Source organism: Oncorhynchus kisutch, linkage group LG30 (genome assembly GCF_002021735.2).
Source record: "Oncorhynchus kisutch isolate 150728-3 linkage group LG30, Okis_V2, whole genome shotgun sequence".
NCBI classification, from domain to species: domain Eukaryota; kingdom Metazoa; phylum Chordata; class Actinopteri; order Salmoniformes; family Salmonidae; genus Oncorhynchus; species Oncorhynchus kisutch.
The window spans coordinates 43,765,511-43,788,010 of record NC_034203.2 but is presented as its reverse complement, the minus strand read 5'-3'; the positions used below and the strand labels follow the sequence as shown (position 1 = coordinate 43,788,010).

The 22,500-nt window shown below is 42.7% G+C and overlaps 1 protein-coding gene across 1 annotated transcript in view; it reads right to left on the bottom strand.

Moving 5' to 3' along the window:
* The window catches only part of LOC109881550 (collagen alpha-1(XI) chain-like), a 203,276-nt gene that overhangs the window by 124,738 nt on the left and 56,038 nt on the right, over nucleotides 1-22,500 (bottom strand). The window contains 5 exon segments of the mRNA XM_031809883.1: nucleotides 2,656-2,718; nucleotides 3,607-3,912; nucleotides 8,327-8,467; nucleotides 9,000-9,098; nucleotides 18,123-18,248. Coding sequence (XP_031665743.1) covers nucleotides 2,656-2,718; nucleotides 3,607-3,912; nucleotides 8,327-8,467; nucleotides 9,000-9,098; nucleotides 18,123-18,248 — 735 coding nt within the window.

Genomic DNA, 22,500 nt, shown 5'->3' with positions numbered 1-22,500 from the left:
GCTAACCTACAAAGCATTACATGGGCTTGCTCCTACCTATCTCTCTGATCTGGTCCTGCCGTACATACCTACACGTACGCTACGGTCACAAGACGCAGGCCTCCTAATTGTCCCTAGAATTTCTAAGCAAACAGCTGGAGGCAGGGCTTTCTCCTATAGAGCTCCATTTTTATGGAATGGTCTGCCTACCCATGTAAGAGACGCAAACTCGGTCTCAACCTTTAAGTCTTTACTGAAGACTCATCTCTTCAGTGGGTCATATGATTGAGTGTAGTCTGGCCCAGGAGTGGGAAGGTGAACGGAAAGGCTCTGGAGCAACGAACCGCCCTTGCTGTCTCTGCCTGGCCGGTTCCCCTCTTTCCACTGGGATTCTCTGCCTCTAACCCTATTACAGGGGCTGAGTCACTGGCTTACTGGGGCTCTTTCATACCGTCCCTGGGAGGGGTGCATCACTTGAGTGGGTTGAGTCACTGATGTGATCTTCCTGTCTGGGTTGGCGCCCCCCCCTTGGGTTGTGCTGTGGCAGAGATCTTTGTGGGCAATACTCGGCTTTGTCTCAGGATGGTAAGTTGGTGGTTGAAGATATCCCTCTAGTGGTGTGGGGGCTGTGCTTTGGCAAAGTGGGTAGGGTTATATACTTCCTGTTTGGCCCAGTCCGGGGGTGTCCTCGGATGGGGCCACAGAGTCTCCTGACCCTTCCTATTTATGCTGCAGTAGTTTATGTGTCGGGGGGCTAGGGTCAGTGTGTTATATCTGGAGTACTTCTCCTGTCCTATTCAGTGTCCTGTGTGAATTTAAGTGTGCTCTCTCTAATTCTTTCTTTCTCTCTTTCTTCCTTTCTCTCTCTCGGAGGACCTGAGCCCTAGGACCATGCCTCAGGACTACCTGACATGATGACGCCTTGCTGTCCCCAGTCCACCTGGCCGTGCTGCTGCTCCAGTTTCAACTGTTCTGCCTTATTATTATTGGACCATGCTGGTCATTTATGAACATTTTAACATCTTGGCCATGTTCTGTTATAATCTCCACACGGCACAGCCAGAAGAGGACTGGCCACCCCACATAGCCTGGTTCCTCTCTAGGTTTCTTCCTAGGTTTTGGCCTTTCTAGGGAGTTTTTCCTAGCCACCGTGCTTTTACACCTGCATTGCTTGCTGTTTGGGGTTTTAGGCTGGGTTTCTGTACAGCACTTTGAGATATCAGCTGATGTACGAAGGGTTATATAAATACATTTGATTTTATTTTGATTTGATATACAGTGTTGATAATACCTAGTTTTACAGTATTACCTAGTTATATAGTAATACCTAGTTATATAATAACACCTAGTTATACAGTAATACCTAGTTATACAGCAGTGATAATACCTAGAAATACAGTAATACCGTAGTGATAATACCTAGAAATACAGTAATACCAAGTTATATAGTAATAGTAGTTAGACAGGAAGTCTAATACCTAGTTATACTTAGTTAAACAGTAATACCTAGTAATATAGTAGTGATAATACTTAGTTATACGGTAATACCTAGTTATACAGTAATACCTCATTCTACAGTAGTGATAATACCTAGTTATACTATGATAATACCTAGTTCTACAGTAATGCCTAGTTCTACAGTAGTGATAATTTAATTACATTTTACCTTTATTTAACTAAGCAAGTAAGTTAATAAGAACAAATTCTCATTTTCAATGACGGCCTAGAAACAGTGGGTTAACTGCCTGTTCAGGGGCAGAACGACATATTTGTACCTTGTCAGCTCGGGGATTTGAACATGCAACCTTCCGGTTACTAGTCCAACGCTCTAACCACTAGGCTACCCTGCCGCCCCAGGGTAATACCTAGTTATACAGTAATACCTAGTTACACAGTAGTGATATTACCTAGTTATACAGTAATACCTTGTTCTACACTAATACCTAGTTATACAGTAATACCCCATTCTACAGTAGAGATAATACCTAGTTATACAGTAATACCTAGTTCTACAGTAGTGATAATACCTAGTTATACAGTAATACCCCGTTCTACAGTAGAGATAATACCTAGTTATACAGTAATACCTAGTTCTACAGTAATACCTAGTTCTACAGTAGTGATAATACCTAGTTATACAGTAATACCTAGTTATACAGTAATACCTAGTTCTACAGTAGTGATAATACCTAGTTTTACTATGATAATACCTAGTTCTACAGTAATGCCTAGTTCTACAGTAATACCTAGTTCTACAGTAGTGATAATACCTAGTTATACAGTAATACCTAGTTATACAGTAATACCTAGTTCTACAGTAGTCATAATACCTAGTTATACAGTAATAACTAGTTATACAGTAGTGATAATACCTAGTTATACTGTGATAATACCTAGTTATACAGTAATACCTAGTTATACAGTAGTGATAATACCTAGTTATACAGTAATAACTAGTTATACAGTAGTGATAATACCTAGTTATACTGTGATAATACCTAGTTCTACAGTAATACCTAGTTCTACAGTAGTGATAATACCTAGTTATACAGTAATACCTAGTTACACAGTAGTGATTTGACCTAGTTATACAGTAATACCCCATTCTACAGTAATACCCCGTTCTACAGTAAAACCTCGTTATACAGTAATACGGTAATACAGGCTTTGACTTACAGGTTCAACGATGGCGGGTTCTCCTTTCTCTCCCTTCTCACCACCATATCCTCCTCCTCCCATCTGAAAACAACAGTGAAAGACATCAGATATTGCTTGATGTTTGACTGAGTTGTCAACTGAACACAGTGTTCCCCATATATTCATTTAGATGGCCGGTGGTCTAATGACTGGAAGTCTATGGGAACAGCTAGCATGTCATTGCGCTAATGCTAGTAAAACTGCTGAAAAGGTAGTAATTGACTTAGCAACTGACCCAGTAACTGACTCAGTAACTAACTTAGTAACTGACCAAGTAACTGACCCAGTAACTGACTTAGCAACTGACTTAGTAACTGACCCAGTAACTGACTTAGTAACTGACCAAGTAACTGACCCAGTAACTGACTTAGCAACTGACTTAGCAACTAACTTAGTAACTGACCAAGTAACTGACCCAGTAACTGACCCAGTAACTGACTTAGTAACTGATCCAGTTACTGACTTAATAACTGACTTAGTAAATGACCAAGTAACTGACCCACTTGCTGACTTAGCAACTGTCTTAGTAACTGTCCCAATCACTGACCCAGTTACTGACTTAGCAACTGACCCAGTAACTGACCCTGTAACTGATTTAGTAACTGACTTAGTAACTGACCCAGTCACTAACGTAGCGACTGACCCAGTAACTGACTCAGACTTAGTAACTGACTTAGTAACTGACTTAGTAACTGACCCAGTAACTGACTTAGTAACTGACTTAGTAGCTGACTTAGTAACTGACTTAGTAACTGACCCAGTCATTGACTTAGTAACTGACCAAGAAACTGACTTAGTAACTGACTTATTATCTGACCCAGTAACTGACCCAGTATCTAACAGTAACTTACAGTACTCGTACTAGTCTTTGTGATATGAATGTGTGTACATTCAGGCCACTGTATGAGTATCGAAAGGTACAGTACTTACACTAGACTCTGTCTCGGTCTCAGCGGGTATGCCCGGCCCAAACTCATCCTCATAGGCCGAGACAGAGGCGGTGGGTCTGGCCTCGCCAGTGCCATAGTCTCCATAATCCCCATACTCGTACGTCTGTTTCATATCGATCTCCTTAGTGTCACCATATTCCTTCAGATCATACTCCTTAAAATCGTACGAGTTCTCGCCGGGGTCGGGACCTTTGGTGTCTGAGCCGGTTTCTGCGGCAGCCGTAGGGTCGGCGCCAACCTTCTCCACGCCTGTGATGTAATCATCAACTATTTCCTCGTCATAGTTCTGATTGGTCATTGTGAGGAGGGGAGGGAACATGGAGGGTTGGGGTTAGAGAGAGGACAAAGCATGGGAATACGTAACTTATTGAATAACTTTCACATTATTTCTCTTATTTAGAGTAATATGTGATTGTGAATCACAGTTAAAAAACATTTGTTTTAGTCTGATCTCAAATCTGTATGAGTTTAGACCACCACTAGTCTGATCTCAGATGTGTATGAGTTTAGACGACCACTAATCTGTTCTCAGATCTGTACGAGTTTAGACGACCACTAGTCTGATCTCAGATCTGTATGAGTTTCGACGACCAATAGTCTGATCTCAGATCTGTATGAGTTTCGATGACCACTAGTCTGATCTCAGATCTGTATGAGTTTAGACGACCACTAGTCTGATCTCAGATCTGTATGAGTTTAGACGACCACTAGTCTGATCTCAGATCTGTATGAGTTTAGACGACCACTAGTCTGATCTCAGATCTGTATGAGTTTAGACGACCACTAATCTGATCTCAGATCCCTGATTATCGTTGTCATGTATGGTATGACAACAATAATCAAGGGCCAGTCTTAGTTTAGACAGAATGCTGACAAAACAAATTTATCATACTTTACATACTGTAAAACAACACATTTCACTCCACCTATCTGGTGTATGTGACAATAAAACATTCATCTATTTGAGTTTTTATTTTCTTCTTAATCACACATTTACACATACAAACATGACCAAGGGTTACATCAGAGGGCCCGGATTCCCAGTGATGGATTAAGTGTATTGTTCCTGGAAAAACATTTTCAACAGAGGATCCTTCGGGCCAACATGCTTTTTAGTTAAAGAGTTTAATAATCTTAATAACAATAAATAATAATCTTAATAATAATAAATAATAATCTTAATAATAATAAATAATAATACATAATAATCTCAATAATAATAAATAATAATAAATAATAATAAATAATAATAAATAATAATAAATAATAATAAATAATAATCTTAATAATAATAAATAATAATACATAATAATCTCAATAATAATAAATAATAATAAATAATAATAAATAATAATAAATAATAATAAATAATAATAAATAATAATCTTAATAATAATAAATAATAATAAATAATAATAAATAATAATCTCAATAATAATAAATAATAATAAATAATAATAAATAATAATAAATAATAATAAATAATAATCTTAATCATAATAAATCATAATCTTAATCTGAGATGTAGAAAAATGTGTTTAAAACATAATTCCAGGTCAACCAACAGAACTATGAGTTGAGTAAAAAAATTTTATTTATTCATGTTATGAAAATTATTCTGTTGTAAAAAAAAAAAACACTTTGTTCCATTAGATTAACTGTAACGGGTCAATAAAAAAAATACAATTTGATTTGATTTTCAAAAATACCTTCCTTCACCGCAGACATTGTTTTCGTCTCTCCTCATCTTCAAAACTCTTTTATTTTATATTAATTAATTCATGTCCTGGGTTGTGTAGACTTGTTCACCGGCACCCTCATAACGGTGCCATAATGTGTTGCAGATATATGACATGCATTGGTTGCATTGCATCCATATTGTCTCACTTTACCCCTGAATGTCTCTCATTAAGGGCTACGTTTATGTGATTTATCTCAAACGAAGACGGGGAAACTACAGGAAACTACCCCGCTGGTCACAATAAACAAGAGGAGATAGGATGAACCCCATTGGTCACAACAAACAAGAGGAGATAGGAAGAACCCCATTGGTCACAATAAACAAGAGGAGATAGGATGAACCCCATTGGTCACAACAAACAAGAGGAGATGGGACGAACCCCATTGGTCACAACAAACAAGAGGAGATAGGATGAACCCCGTTGGTCACAATAAACAAGAGGAGATAGGAAGAACCCCATTGGTCACAACAAACAAGAGGAGATAGGAAGAACCCCATTGGTCACAATAAACAAGAGGAGATAGGAAGAACCCCATTGGACACAATAAACAAGAGGAGATAGGAAGAACCCCATTGGTCACAACAAACAAGAGGAGATAGGATGAACCCCATTGGTCACAATAAACAAGAGGAGATAGGAAGAACCCCATTGGTCACAACAAACAAGAGGAGATAGGATGAACCCCATTGGTCACAATAAATAAGAGGAGATAGGATGAACCCCATTGGTCACAACAAACAAGAGGAGATAGGATGAACCCCATTGGTCACAATAAATAAGAGGAGATAGGATGAACCCCATTGGTCACAACAAACAAGAGGAGATAGGATGAACCCCATTGGTCACAATAAACAAGAGGAGATAGGAAGAACCCCATTGGTCACAACAAACAAGAGGAGATAGGAAGAACCCCATTGGTCACAACAAACAAGAGGAGATAGGAAGAACCCCGTTGTTCACAATTCATTAGCTGGCAGAGTTTTAATAGTTCATTTTATATCAAGATCAGATTTAAGAGTTGTTTCTGTCGCTTAAGGGCACCATATTCCCTACATAGTGTACTACTTTAGACCAGAGGCCTGTGGGACCCTATTCCCTACATAGTGCACTACTTTAGACCAGAGCCCTATGGGACCCTATTCCTGTCACGCCCTGGCCTTAGTATTCTGTGTTTTCTTTATTATGTTGGTTAGGCCAGGGTGTGACATGGGTGATTTATGTGTCTTGTCTTGTCTAGGGGTTTATTAGATTTATGGGGTTGTGTTTAGTAGAGTTGTCTAGGTAAGTCTATGGTTGCCTAGAGTGGTTCTCAATCAGAGGCAGGTGTTTATCGTTGTCTCTGATTGGGAACCATATTTAGGCAGCCATATTCTTTAGGTATCTGGTGGGTGATTGTTTCCTGTCTCTGATTGGGAACCATATTTAGGCAGCCATATTCTTTAGGTATCTGGTGGGTGATTGTTTCCTGTCTCTGATTGGGAACCATATTTAGGCAGCCATATTCTTTAGGTATCTGGTGGGTGATTGTTTCCTGTCTCTGATTGGGAACCATATTTAGGCAGCCATATTCTTTAGGTATCTGGTGGGTGATTGTTTCCTGTCTCTGATTGGGAACCATATTTAGGCAGCCATATTCTTTAGGTATCTGGTGGGTGATTGTTTCCTGTCTCTGATTGGGAACCATATTTAGGCAGCCATATTCTTTAGGTATCTGGTGGGTGATTGTTTCCTGTCTCTGTGTTTTACACCTGTTAGGACTGTTTCCATAACAATTCCCTACATAGTGCATTACTTTTGACCAGAGACCTATCGGTAATAGGGTCCATGTTGGAAACAGTTTAAAAACGCCACACAGGGTTTTTTGTGTCTCCAAGGAAAAAGACCATCCATCATTTTAACATCGTTTGTTCTTTGATCTTTGTAATATCTAGTAATTTAACTCGGAGATCGCAAGCTGAGGGCTTTGTCATTTCTAAATTAGATGATGAGTTCAGAAAGGTTCAAAAATAAGTTTCCGCATAAGGACAACCTGTTTGTTTTTAGCACTGAGCTGCTTTTAAAAGCGTTTTAAATCTAACTTTTTAAACAATCTCTTTGAGAATACAATACACCATGCCTCAGTATTTACCAGCCATTTCATCGTATCCAAATTGGCCTCGGAAATAATGGAGACAGGAAAATGTTCTCACCAGAATATAACATCAGGTATTCATATTAAATCATGTGTTATTGGCAAGCGTTCTGACATTTCAGATACCACATACATCAACCTCCATATGTAACATCGATGTCTCTCTGTCTGGCGGCTCAGCTGTTGGAATAATCACACATGCTTTCAAATTGTTCCGCCATTTTGGATCATCGTTTTTTACTTTGATGGGACCAGGAAGTCCATCCTCCTTTAGAGAAAGACATGGCCTGTGTCTTATAGGCACCCTGTTCCCTATGTAGTGCACTACTGATGATAAGAACCACAGGCTCGGGTCACAAGTAGTACGCTACATACGGAATATAGGGTGCAATTTGGGACACAGACAACTGAGATAAACTCTGTAGTTTAGTGAATGAACATACATTTAGTAAATAACCTAACATTTAGTGAAAAACCTAACATTTAGTAAATGACCTAACATTTAGTGAATGACCTAACATTTAGTGAATGACCTAACATTTAGTGAATGACCACACATTTAGTGAAGTACCTAACATTTAGTGAATGACCACACATTTAGTGAATAACCTAACATTTAGTGAAGTACCTAACATTTAGTGAATGACCACACATTTAGTGAATAACCTAACATTTAGTGAATGACCTAACATTTAGTGAATGACCACACATTTAGTGAATAACCTAACATTTAGTGAATGACCTAACATTTAGTGAATGACCACACATTTAGTGAATAACCTAACATTAGGTGATAAAAGTGTCATTAAACATGAAGAAGTATGTACCATTGGAGCGGTTGAGTCTGTAGGGTTCTCAGCCGGTTGAGCGATGTCCACCGTGCCATAGTCATAGCCTGTGTATTCTCCATCCACAGCATCTCCATCCACAGCATCTCCATCCACAGCATCTGCAACCACAGCATCTGCCTGTACATTCACGATAAAACACAAGAAAGAAGAAGGAAAAGTTTTTTTTGTTAAATACTGGGATGATAACGACTCATAAACAATCACTACAGCATCAATCAACATGAGAAATTAAACTTCTATACTCACCTCAGAGACACATCGATGTCTTCCAACCATTTTGTAACACCGTTAGTTACTCAGTAATTACCCACTACCCACTAAGTAAAGCGAACATATTCAGATATTATGACTATACGTGTATTTTTTAATTTAAATTTGACCCTTATTTAACCATGCAAGTCAGTGAAGAACAAATTCTTATTTTCAATGACGGCCTAGGAACAGTGGGGTTAACTGCCTGTTCAGGGGCAGAACGACAGATTTGTACCTTGTCAGCTTGGGGGTTTGAACTTGCAACCTTCCGGTTGCTCTAACCACTAGGCTACCCTGCCGCCCCATATCTATAACTACGTTAGATATAAGACTAGATATAAATCGCCTCCACTAAGTGGAGATGTCATTAACTCCTTTTGTAGGGGCGTGTTTTTACCTCAGGTGCAGGTGCTCCTTCGGTTGGGGCAGATTCAGTGGCCACTCCTCCTTCACTGTAGTCATAGACCTCACTGTACTCTAGGTCGTATGAATTGTACTGGACGGGAGAGAAGGGACAGGCAACCAGACAGGTAAACCCAGTTAGTACACACATACAAATACGGTATTCCTTTTTTTTCTCAATACATAAAAAACAGGATACTATGATATGTCACATTCTTCATATGTACATGGCTTTGACTGAGACGAGTGATGTTTTTCAGACAGTTCCCAAACAACTATGCTCTCTAACAAAACAAAAATCAATATCAAATGCCATACTGTAAAAATGCCATACTGTAAAAATGCTATACTGTAAAAATGCCATACTGTAAAAATGCTATACTGTAAAAATGCCATACTGTAAAAATGCCATACTGTAAAAATGCCATACTGTAAAAATGCTATACTGTAAAAATGCCATACTGTAAAAATGCCATACTGTAAAATGCCATACTGTAAAAATGCCATACTGTAAAATGCCATACTGTAAAAATGCCATACTGTAAAAATGCCATACTGTAAAAATGCCATACTGTAAAATGACCGATGCTGGAGATGAGAAGCAGGTACGATGGAGTTGAACATTTAATGAAGAACAGACAGCTAACAGGACAGGAACAGCGTCAGCACACGGGTAAACGAGGACATGTGGCAATCAATCCAGAAGAGGGGGAACAGGGCGGGGAATCAGACAGATATAGGGGGAGGTAATGACAGAGGTGATTGAGTCCAGGTGAGTGGGGGGGGGGGGGCGGTGGGTGTGTGTGTGTAATGAAGATGGCAGGAGTGCGTAATGTCGGGGAACCTGGCGCCCTCGAGCGCCAATTTGGGGAAGAGCGGGAGCAGGTGTGATGCATTCTCTATAGTACTACATCTTCTAAAGTACTATATCCTCTATAGTACTATATCCTCTATAGTACTAAATCCTCTATAGTACTATATCCTCTATAGAACTATATCCTCTATAGTACTAAATCCTCTATAGTACTATATCATCTATAGTACTAAATCCTCTATAGTACTATATCAGCTATAGTACTATATCCTCTATAGTACAATATCCTCTATAGTACTTTATCCTCTATAGTACTATATCCTCTATAGTACTTTATCCTCTATAGTACTATATCCTCTATAGTACTTTATCCTCTATAGTACTATATCCTCTATAGTACTATACCCTCTATAGTACTATATCATCTATAGTACTATACCCTCTATAGTACTATACCCTCTATAGTACTATATCCTCTATAGTACTATACCCTCTATAGTACTATATCCTCTATACTACTATATCCTCTATAGTACTATATCATCATTGGTACTCTATAGTACTATATCATCTATAGTACTCTATAGTACTATATCCTCTATAGTACTATATCCTCTATAGTACTATATCCTCTATAGTACTATATCCTCTATAGTACTATATCCTCTATAGTACTATATCCTCTATAGTACTATATCCTCTATAGTACTATATCCTCTATAGTACTATATCCTCTATAGTACTATATCCTCTATAGTACTAAATCCTCTATAGTACTAAATCCTCTATAGTACTATATCCTCTATAGAACTATATCATCTATAGTACTATACCCTCTATAGTACTATATCATCTATAGTACTCTATAGTACTATATCATCTATAGTACTCTATAGTAGTATATCCTCTATAGTACTATACCCTCTATAGTACTATATCCTCTATAGTACTATATCCTCTATAGTACTATACCCTCTATAGTACTATATCATCTATAGTACTATACCCTCTATAGTACTATACCCTCTATAGTACTATACCCTCTATAGTACTATACCCTCTACAGTACTATATCCTCTATAGTACTATATCCTCTATAGAACTATATCCTCTATAGTACTAAATCCTCTATAGTACTATATCATCTATAGAACTATATCCTCTATAGTACTAAATCCTCTATAGTACTATATCATCTATAGTACTAAATCCTCTATAGTACTATATCATCTATAGTACTATATCCTCTATAGTACTATATCCTCTATAGTACTTTACCCTCTATAGTACTATATCCTCTATAGTACTTTATCCTCTATAGTACTATATCATCTATAGTACTATACCCTCTATAGTACCATACCCTCTATAGTACTATATCCTCTATAGTACTATACCCTCTATAGTACTATATCCTCTATACTACTATATCCTCTATAGTACTATATCATCTATAGTACTCTATAGTACTATATCATCTATAGTACTCTATAGTACTATATCCTCTATAGTACTATATCCTCTATAGTACTATATCCTCTATAGTACTATATTCTCTATAGTAGTATATCCTCTATAGTACTATATCCTCTATAGTACTAAATCCTCTATAGTACTATACCCTCTATAGTACTATATCCTCTATACTACTATATCCTCTATAGTACTATATCATCTATAGTACTCTATAGTACTATATAATCTATAGTACTATATCCTCTATAGTACTATATCCTCTATAGTACTATATCCTCTATAGTACTATATTCTCTATAGTAGTATATCCTCTATAGTACTATATCCTCTATAGTACTAAATCCTCTAAAGTACTATACCCTCTATAGTACTATATCCTCTATACTACTATATCCTCTATAGTACTATATCATCTATAGTACTCTATAGTACTATATAATCTATAGTACTCTATAGTACTATATCCTCTATAGTACTATATCCTCTATAGTACTATATCCTCTATAGTACTATATTCTCTATAGTGGTATATCCTCTATAGTACTATATCCTCTATAGTACTAAATCCTCTATAGTACTAAATCCTCTATAGTACTATATCCTCTATAGAACTATATCATCTATAGTACTATACCCTCTATAGTACTATATCATCTATAGTACTCTATAGTACTATATCATCTATAGTACTCTATAGTAGTATATCCTCTATAGTACTATACCCTCTATAGTACTATATCCTCTATAGTACTATATCCTCTATAGTACTATATCCTCTATAGTACTATATCCTCTATAGTACTATACCCTCTATAGTACTATATCATCTATAGTACTATACCCTCTATAGTACTATACCCTCTATAGTACTATACCCTCTATAGTACTATACCCTCTACAGTACTATATCCTCTATAGTACTAAATCCTCTATAGTACTATATCCTCTATAGTACTATACCCTCTATAGTACTACATCCTCTATAGTACTAAATGCTCTATAGTACTAAATCCTCTATAGTACTATATCCTCTATAGTACTATATCCTCTATAGTACTATATCCTCTATAGTACTATATCATCTATAGTACTATATCATCTATAGAACTATATCCTCTATAGTACTAAATCCTCTATAGTACTATATCCTCTATAGTACTGAATCCTCTATAGTACTATATCCTCTATAGTACTAAATCCTCTATAGTACTATATCATCTATAGAACTATATCCTCTATAGTACTAAATCCTCTATAGTACTATATCCTCTATAGTACTATACCCTCTATAGTACTATATCCTCTATAGTACTATATCATCTATAGTACTATACCCTCTATAGTACTATATCCTCTATAGTACTCTATAGTACTATATCCTCTATAGTACTAAATCCTCTATAGTACTATACCCTCTATAGTACTAAATCCTCTATAGTACTATATCATCTATAGTACTATACCCTCTATAGTACTATACCCTCTATAGTACTCTATAGTACTATACCCTCTATAGTACTATATCCTCTATAGTACTCTATAGTACTATACCCTCTATAGTACTTTATTAACCTCCTTGCCTCCACCGCATCATGCTGTTGGAAAGTACTGTAATTTAATATTGGGGGGGGGGGTGATTTTATAGGGAGGGTATTGTTGTGACCAATGGGGTTCATATGATGAGAATGATTTATTTCAGCTTTCATTTCTTTCATCACATTCCCAGTGGGTCAGAAGTTTACATACACTCAATTAGTATTTGGTAGCATTGCCTTTAATTTGTTTAACTTGGATCAAACGTTAAGGGTAGCCTTCCACAAGCTTCCCACAATACATTGGGTAAATATTGGCCCATTCCTCCTGACAGAGCTGGTGTAACTGAGTCAGGTTTGTAGGCCTCCTTGCTCGCACACGCCTTTTCAGTTCTGCCCTCACATTTTCTATAGGATTGAGGTCAGGGCTTTGTGATGGCCACTCCAATACCTTCACTTTGTTCTCCTTAAGCCATCTTGCCATCTTACTTTGGAAGTATGCTTGGGGTCATTGTTCAATTGGAAGACCCATTTGCGTCCAAGCTTTAACTTCCTGACTGATGTCTTGAGATGTTACATCAATATGTCCACATAATTTTCCTCCCTCATGATGCCATCTATTTTGTGAAGTGCACCAGTCCCTCCTGCAGCAAAGCACCCCCACAACATGATGCTGCCACCCCTGTGCTTCATGGTTGGGATGGTGTTCTTCGGCTTGCAAGCCTCTCCCTTTTTCCTCCAAACATAACAATGGTCATTATGGCCAAACAATTCTATTTTTGTTTCATCAGACCAGAGGAAATGTCTCCAAAAAGTATAATCTTTGTCCCCATGTGCAGTTGCAAACCGTAGTCTGGCTTTTTTTATGGTGGTTTTGGAGCAGTGGCTTCTTCCTTGCTGAGCGGCCATTCAGGTTATGTACATATAGGACTCGTTTTACTGTGGATATAGATAGTTTTGTACCTGTTTCCTCCAGCATCATCACAAGGTCCTTTGCTGTTGTTCTGGGTTTGATTTGCACTTTTCACACCAAAGTACATTCATCTCTAGGAGAGAGAACACGTCTCGTTCCTATATATATATATAAATAACTTAACCAGCACTTGCACTTGACCCCCCCCCCCCCCCCCCCCCCCACCCCCTGCTAGCTATGACTCTACCGACCCCCACGGCCCTTAACCAGGACTTGACCCCCCCCCCCCACCCCCTTCTAGCTATGACTCTACCGACCCCCACAGCCCTTAACCAGGACTTGACCCCCCCCCCCCCACCCCCTTCTAGCTATGACTCTACCGACCCCCACAGCACTTAACCAGGACTTGACCCCCCCCCTAGCTATGACTCTACTAATAGCTATGATATTGAGGTAAAATGTACTTTCTATCCCTGTGATATGTGGTTGTCCCACCATGACATGTTAAGGTGAATGAACTGACTGTAAGTTGTTCAGGATAAGAGCATCTGCTAAATGACTAATATGTATAAGTCGGAATTACTTTTCAATATATATATATATATATTTTTTTAAATAGCTAAATGGATTACATGTTAATGGTATAACATTTGCATAGTGGCATGTCTGGGAAACGCCTGGTAACAAAAATAGTTACAAATGAAAGTGCCTGTGTGTTTATAGGTGAAACCTTATGGGCAACCTAAAGATAGCAGGGGATGTAAATACAGAAGAAGATACAGGGCTTCAGTTCAGTTACGGGAAACAGCCTGTAAACACTTGGAAAGACATAAAGAGAGAAACTTCTTCAACTTTTCCCCTCCCTGAATAAAAAGATTTGGTCCAGTCAAAAAAAAAACAGACAGAAGGCAGATGAAAGTTGACAGGCTAAGGTGTGCATCCCAAATGAAATCCTAATCCCTATATAGTGCACTTCTTTTTTTTGACCAGGGCCCGTAGGGTGCCATTCAAACAACTGGTGTCCAGTCAAAACAGAGGCTGATACTCTATCTCTATCAGAAGGGACAGATTCATATTAGTCCCAGTTCAACTGATGAACTCATCAAAAATAATATAAGACCGAAGGCGCGATGGGCTGGCTGACTGCCTTGGGTTTCCCTGGACAAGGAAGAGAGAGAGAGAGAAATATGAGAGAGATATGAGAGAGAGAGAGAGAGAGAGAGAGAGAGAGAGAGAGAGAGAGAGAGAAAAAGAAGAGAGAGAGAGCGGAAACCGATATATTATATTTATGAAGTTGGAGAGCCTGACCAAGCCTGAAGAATTCACCACCACAGGCCAGAGAGTTTGATGAAAGAGATAAATATTGAAGTGTGCTCATAAAAGACTCCGCCTCTCCCTCCATCCCTCTTCTCTTTCCTGCCTCTCCGCTGTTGCATGTGTCTGTCTCCAGGCGTGTGTCTGGGTATTGCAAAGCATCATGGGGTGGGCGGGTGGCCAGGGTATCTCTGGTAAAGGTCAGGGTCAAAGTCATTCTATAAACATTGAACCCCCTGACCTTTATGTCCCTCAATCCCTTCATCCTTTCAACCCGCCTAACCTTGTTCCTTTCCAAAGGTCATTTGATCAACAGAAACACCTGATTGGTTAATAATATAATAATAACTATTGCTTTTTTATATTTGTATAATGTAGAAGAGGCCTATATAGTGTCTCTATCATCTCACTTGTCTTTTAATGCTACCTGTTTTCTAATTAGTGTTGTTGAACAGCTTGGGACCAGGCTTGATGGGCTAGCCAGTTGGTTATACATCTGCACCAATAGATCTGTGACCAGAATAGAGACAGCGACGTTATAACTCCTAGCAGCAGTAGTTGGTTTTCCAGGTGTTGGACAGGGCGTCCAGTAGTTGGTTTTCCAGGTATTGGACAGGGCGTCCAGTAGCAGTAGTTGGTTTTCCAGGTGTTGGACAGGGCGTCCAGTAGTTGGTTTTCCAGGTATTGGACAGGGCGTCCAGTAGCAGTAGTTGGTTTTCCAGGTATTGGACAGGGCGTCCAGTAGTTGGTTTTCCAGGTATTGGACAGGGCGTCCAGTAGTTGGTTTTCCAGGTATTGGACAGGGCGTCCAGTAGTTGGTTTTCCAGGTATTGGACAGGGCGTCCAGTAGCAGTAGTTGGTTTTCCAGGTGTTGGACAGGGCGTCCAGTAGTTGGTTTTCCAGGTGTTGGACAGGGCGTCCAGTAGTTGGTTTTCCAGGTGTTGGACAGGGCGTCCAGTAGTTGGTTTTCCAGGTATTGGACAGGGCGTCCAGTAGCAGTAGTTGGTTTTCCAGGTATTGGACATATAATGCTTACATTTCCCAGGATGTGGGGGGGGGTGTGTGTGTGTGTGTGTGTGTGTGTGTGTGTGTGTGTGTGTGTGTGTGTGTGTGTGTGTGTGTGTGTGTGTGGTGTGTGGTGTGTGGTGTGTGGTGTGTGTGTGTGTGTGTGTGTGTGTGTGTGTGTGTGTGTGTGTGTGTGTGTGTGTGTGTGTGTGTGTGTGTGTATGTGTGTGTGATCCCAGGGAAGGAGAGCTGAGCTCCAAGACTCCTGAACCTGGTGCGGTCATTATAGGTATAAATCACTGAGACCTCTCTCTCTCACACAACACACACACACACACACACACACACACACACACACACACACACACACACACACACACACACACACACACACAGCAAAGTAGAGGATCATATTTTGTGGCAGAAAAAGGGAGGAAAGTTTCTAGTGTGAGGTCATATAGTGGAATAGGAAAATGTCAGCGTTTTCCATCAGGATGATATCTGAATATCACACTACATATTCTGCTTCCCAAAATGTCAGCCTATTCACTACATAGTGCACCTATTTTGACAAGGGCACACTGAGCTCTGGTCAAAGTAGTGCACTATGTAAGGGAATAGGGTGCCATTTGGAGAGAAGCCTTGACATCATTACATTTTGAGTGTGTGGATTTGGTTGAAGAATGAAGCTTTGCAGAGTGGATAGTTGTGGATGGTTTGGGGGATTTACATGGAGTTGAAGCCAGTTGGGGATTTACATGGAGTTGAAGCCAGTTGGGGGATTTAGATGGAGTTGAAGCCAGTTGGGGATTTACATGGAGTTGAAGCCAGTTGGGGATTTACATGGAGTTGAAGCCAGTTGGGGATTTACATGGAGTTGAAGCCAGTTGGGGATTTACATGGAGTTGAAGCCAGTTGGGGATTTACATGGAGTTGGAGCCAGTTGGGGATTTACATGGTGTTGGAACCAGTTGGGGATTTACATGGTGTTGGAGCCAGTTGGGGATTTACATGGTGTTGGAGCCAGTTGGGGATTTACATGGTGTTGGAGCCAGTTGGGGATTTACATGGAGTTGGAGCCAGTTGAGGATTTACATGGTGTTGGAGCCAGTTGGGGATTTACATGGAGTTGGAGCCAGTTGAGGATTTACATGGTGTTGGAGCCAGTTGGGGATTTACATGGTGTTGGAGCCAGTTGGGGATTTACATGGAGTTGAAGCCAGTTGGGGATTTACATGGAGTTGGAGCCAGTTGGGGATTTACATGGAGTTGGAGCCAGTTGGGGATTTACATGGAGTTGGAGCCAGTTGGCATAAAACAAAAATTAGACAACGATGATAAAAGCATCAGTGTTCATCTTGAAATATGATCGTACGACAGAGAAGAAATAGGTCAAAATAGATTGAAGACATTTATTTCACATGTGAATCTTGTCAAAATGTTCCCGTTGGCAAGTCACTACATGTTTTTACCTTACTAGATTGGCAGGCTCTGAGATGCACAGAGGTAGGCTTTGAGCTACTACTCGTTGTCAGGATACAGTGGGATTAACTCACACTGTTCAAGTCTATAAATTACTGTGTAATATGTCTTCAAATGAGGAGGATTTAAAGATAGTCTTTCATGGACAACACACATTTTATAGAAGTATCCAGCTCACATTACCTGAACACAAAACCCCCACCCTCTCTCCCTCACTACCATCCCTCCTGCTTTCATCCTTCACTCACCCATATACTGACCTTTTCCTCCTGGTGAGGCCAGATGGCCTTCCTCCTTCACCACTTCCTCCCTCTCCCTCTCTCCTATCCTCTCTCTCTCTCCCCTCTCTCTATTCCTCCCTCCCTCCCTCCCTCCCTCCCTCCCTCCCTCCCTCCCTCCCTCCCTCCCTCCCTCCCTTTTCTTCCTTCCTTCCTTCTCGCTCTCGCTCTCTCCCCTCCCTCACTTTCCTTCCATCCTTCCTTCCATCCTTCCTTCCTTCCCCCCCTCTCCCTCCCTCCCTCCCTCCCTCTCTCCCTCCCTCCCTCCCTCCCTCCCTCCCTCCCTCCCTCCCTCCCTCCATACCTCATCCTCTGGTTCCTGTGCCTGTGGCTGCTCCTGGTGAGGCGTTTCACAGTCGGGGCTGTAGTGTTCACAGTAGTCATACGCTGCCCGCGGGTCGGCCACAATCAGCAGCTGCTGGATGTCACCCTGTAAAGAAGAGAGAAGACGTCAAAACCGATCTCACAACTCCCAAGACAAGACTAGTGACACAAAGGGGGAAAGGTCGTACAACTGAATGCATTTAACCCCTCTGAATCCGAGACAGATAAAGAGATATAATATGGTCCTCCAACACCTTCAGGAGATGAGGAGGAGGGAGCTTGTCAGTGTCGGCGCTGGGTATTGGATATGGGTTTTCACCAACCCCTCTGAATCAGAGACAGATAAAGAGATATTTTTATTTTATTTATTTTATTTATTTCACCTTTATTTCACCAGGTAGGCTAGTTGAGAACACCTTTATTTAACCAGGTAGGCTAGTTGAGAACAAGTTCTCATTTGCAACTGCGACCTGGCCAAGATAAAGCATAGCAGTGTGAACAGACAACACATGGAATAAACAATTGGGGATAATATGGTCCTCCAACACCTTCAGGAGATAAGGAGGAGGGAGCTTGTCAGTGTCGGCGCTGGGTATTGGATATGGGTTTTCACCAACCCCAATACCTCAACCATTAGGAAAAAAAGGCTCTTCTCTAGGTCCGAGGGCGACATTTGGGGTTACAAGTCTCTGGCTGTTTCTTCACGAGAGAAGATTACAAATCACCTCTGCTGCACACATATAAATACATCTCACCCCATACCTCACCTCACCTCACCACCCAATACACCTTATCTCACCCCATACCTCACCTCACCACATACCTCACCTCACCCCATACCTCACCCCATACCTCACCCCACCCCATTCCTCACCCCACCACACCACCCAATACACCTCACCCCATACCTCACCTCACCACACCACCCAATACACCTCACCCCATACCACACCTCACCACACCATCCAATACACCTCACCCCACCACACCACCCAATACACCCCACCCCATACCTCACCCCACCACACCACCCAATACACCTCATCTCACCCCACATCCCACATCTCACCTCACCTCACCCACACCCCTCACCCCACCTCACCTCACCCCACACCTCATCTCACCACACACTCCACCCCACACCTCACCTCACCACACCACCCCATACCTCACCTCACCACACCACCCAATACACCTCACCCCATACCTCACCTCACCTCACCACACCACCCAATACACCTCACCCCATACCTCACCACACCACCCAATACACCTCACCTCACCCCACCACACCACCCAATACACCTCATCTCACCCCACACCTCACCTCACCACACCACCCAATACACCTCACCTCACCCCATACCTCACCCCACCACACCACCCAATACACCTCACCCCATACCTCACCTCACCACACCACACCACACCACACCACCCAATACACCTCACCACCCAATACCTCACCTCACCACACCACCCAATACACCTCACCTCACCCCATACCTCACCTCACCTCACCATACCACACCACCCAATACACCTCACCTCACCCCATACCTCACCCCACCACACCACCCAATACACCTCATCTCACCCCACACCTCACCCCACCACACCACCCAATATACCTCACCTCACCCCATACCTCACCCCACCACACCACCCAATACACCTCACCCCATACCTCACCTCACCTCACCACACCACACCACACCACCCAATACACCTCACCACCCAATACCTCACCTCACCACACCACCCAATACACCTCACCTCACCTCACACCATACCTCACCTCACCACACCACACCACCCAATACCCTCACCTCACCACACCACACCACACCACCCAATACACCTCACCTCACCTCACCACACCTCACCACACCACACCACCCAATACACCTCACCTCACCACACCACACCACCCAATACACCTCACCACACCCCATACCTCACCTCACCACATACCTCACCTCACCACACCACCCAATACACCTCACCCCATACCTCACCTCACCCCATACCTCACCTCACCACACCACCCAATACACCTCACCCCACCACACCACACCACACCACCCAATACACCTCACCTCACCACATACCTCACCTCACCCACACCACACCACACCACCCAATACACCTCACCTCACCCCATACCACACCTCACCACACCACCCAATACACCTCACCCACCCCATACCTCACCTCACCACACCACCCAATACACCTCACCTCACCCCATACCTCACCTCACACACCCCATACCTCACCTCACCACACCACCCATTACACCTCACCTCACCCCATACCTCACCTCACCACATACCTCACCACACCACCCAATACACCTCACCTCACCACATACCTCACCTCACCACACCACCCAATACACTCACCTCACCCCATACCTCACCTCACCCCATACCTCACCTCACCACACCACCCAATACACCTCACCTCACCGCATACCTCACCTCACCACACCACCCAATACACCTCACCTCACCCCATACCTCACCCCACCACACACCCAATACACCTCACCTCACCTCACCCCATACCTCACCTCACCACATCCCATACCTCACCTCACCCCACCACACCACCCAATACACCTCACCTCACCCATACCTCACCCCACCACACCACCCAATACACCTCACCTCACCCCATACCTCACCCCACCACACCACCCAATACACCTCACCTCACCCCACCACACCACCCAATACACCTCATCTCACCCCACATCCCACATCTCACCTCACCTCACCTCACCCACACCCCTCACCCCACCTCACCTCACCCTACACCTCATCTCACCACACACTCCACCCCACACCTCATCTCACCCCACATCCCACATCTCACCTCACCTCACCTCACCCACCCCACCCACCTCACCTCACCCCACACCTCATCTCACCACACACTCCACCCCACACCTCACCTCACCTCACCTCTCTCCCCACATCACATCATCACCTCACCTCTCTCCCCACATCTCATCTCACCCCCACCTCACCTCACCCCACACCTCATCATCTCACCACACACTCCACCCCACACCTCATCTCACCCCACATCCCACATCTCACCTCACCTCACCTCACCCCCACCTCACCTCACCCCACACCTCATGTCACCACACACTCCACCCCACACCTTATCTCACCCCACATCTCACCCCACATCTCACCTCACTTCAGCTCACCTCTCTCCCCACATCTCATCTCACCTCACCTCACCTCTCTCCCCACATCTCATCTCACCTCACCCTCTCTCCCCACATCACATCTCACCTCACCTCTCTCTCCCCACATCACATCTCACCTCACCTCTCTCCCCACATCACACCTCCACCTCAACCTCTCTCCCCACATCTCATCTCACCTCACCTCTCTCCCCACATCACATCTCACCTCACCTCTCTCCCCACATCTCATCTCAACTCACTCTCTCCCCACACCTCATCTCACCTCACCTCTCTACCCACATCACATCTCACCTCACCTCTCTCCCCACATCTCATCTCACCTCTCTCCCCACATCTCAGCTCATCTCACCTCTCTCCCCACATCTCATCTCATCTCACCTCACCTCTCTCCCCACATCTCATCTCATCTCATCTCATCTCTCTCTCTCCCCACATCTCATCTCACCTCACCTCTCTCCCACAATCACATTTCACCTCACCTCTCTCCCCACATCTCATCTCACCTCTCTCCCCACATCTCATCTCACCTCACCTCTCTCCCCACATCACATCTCACCTCACCTCTCTCCCCACATCTCATCTCACCTCTCTCCCCACATCTCATCTCACCTCACCTCACCTCTCTCCCCACATCACATCTCACCTCACCTCTCTCCCCACATCTCACCTCACCCTCTCTCCCCACATCTCACCCCACCTCTCTCCCCACATCTCACCTCACCTCTCTCCCCACATCTCACCTCACCTCACCTCTCTCCCCACATCTCATCTCACCTCTCTCCCCACATCTCATCTCACCTCACCTCTCTCCCCACATCTCACCTCACCCTCGTCTCCCCACATCTCATCTCACCCTCTCCCCACATCTCATCTCACCTCACCTCTCTCCCCACATCTCACCTCACCTCTCTCCCCACATCTCATCTCACCTCTCTCCCCACATCTCATCTCACCTCACCTCTCTCCCCACATCTCACCTCACCTCTCTCCCCACATCTCACCTCTTCTCTCTCCCCACATCTCACCTCACCTCTCTCCCCACATCTCACCCCACCTCTCTCCCCACATCTCACCTCACCTCACCTCTCTCCCCACATCACATCTCACCCCACCTCTCTCCCCACATCTCACC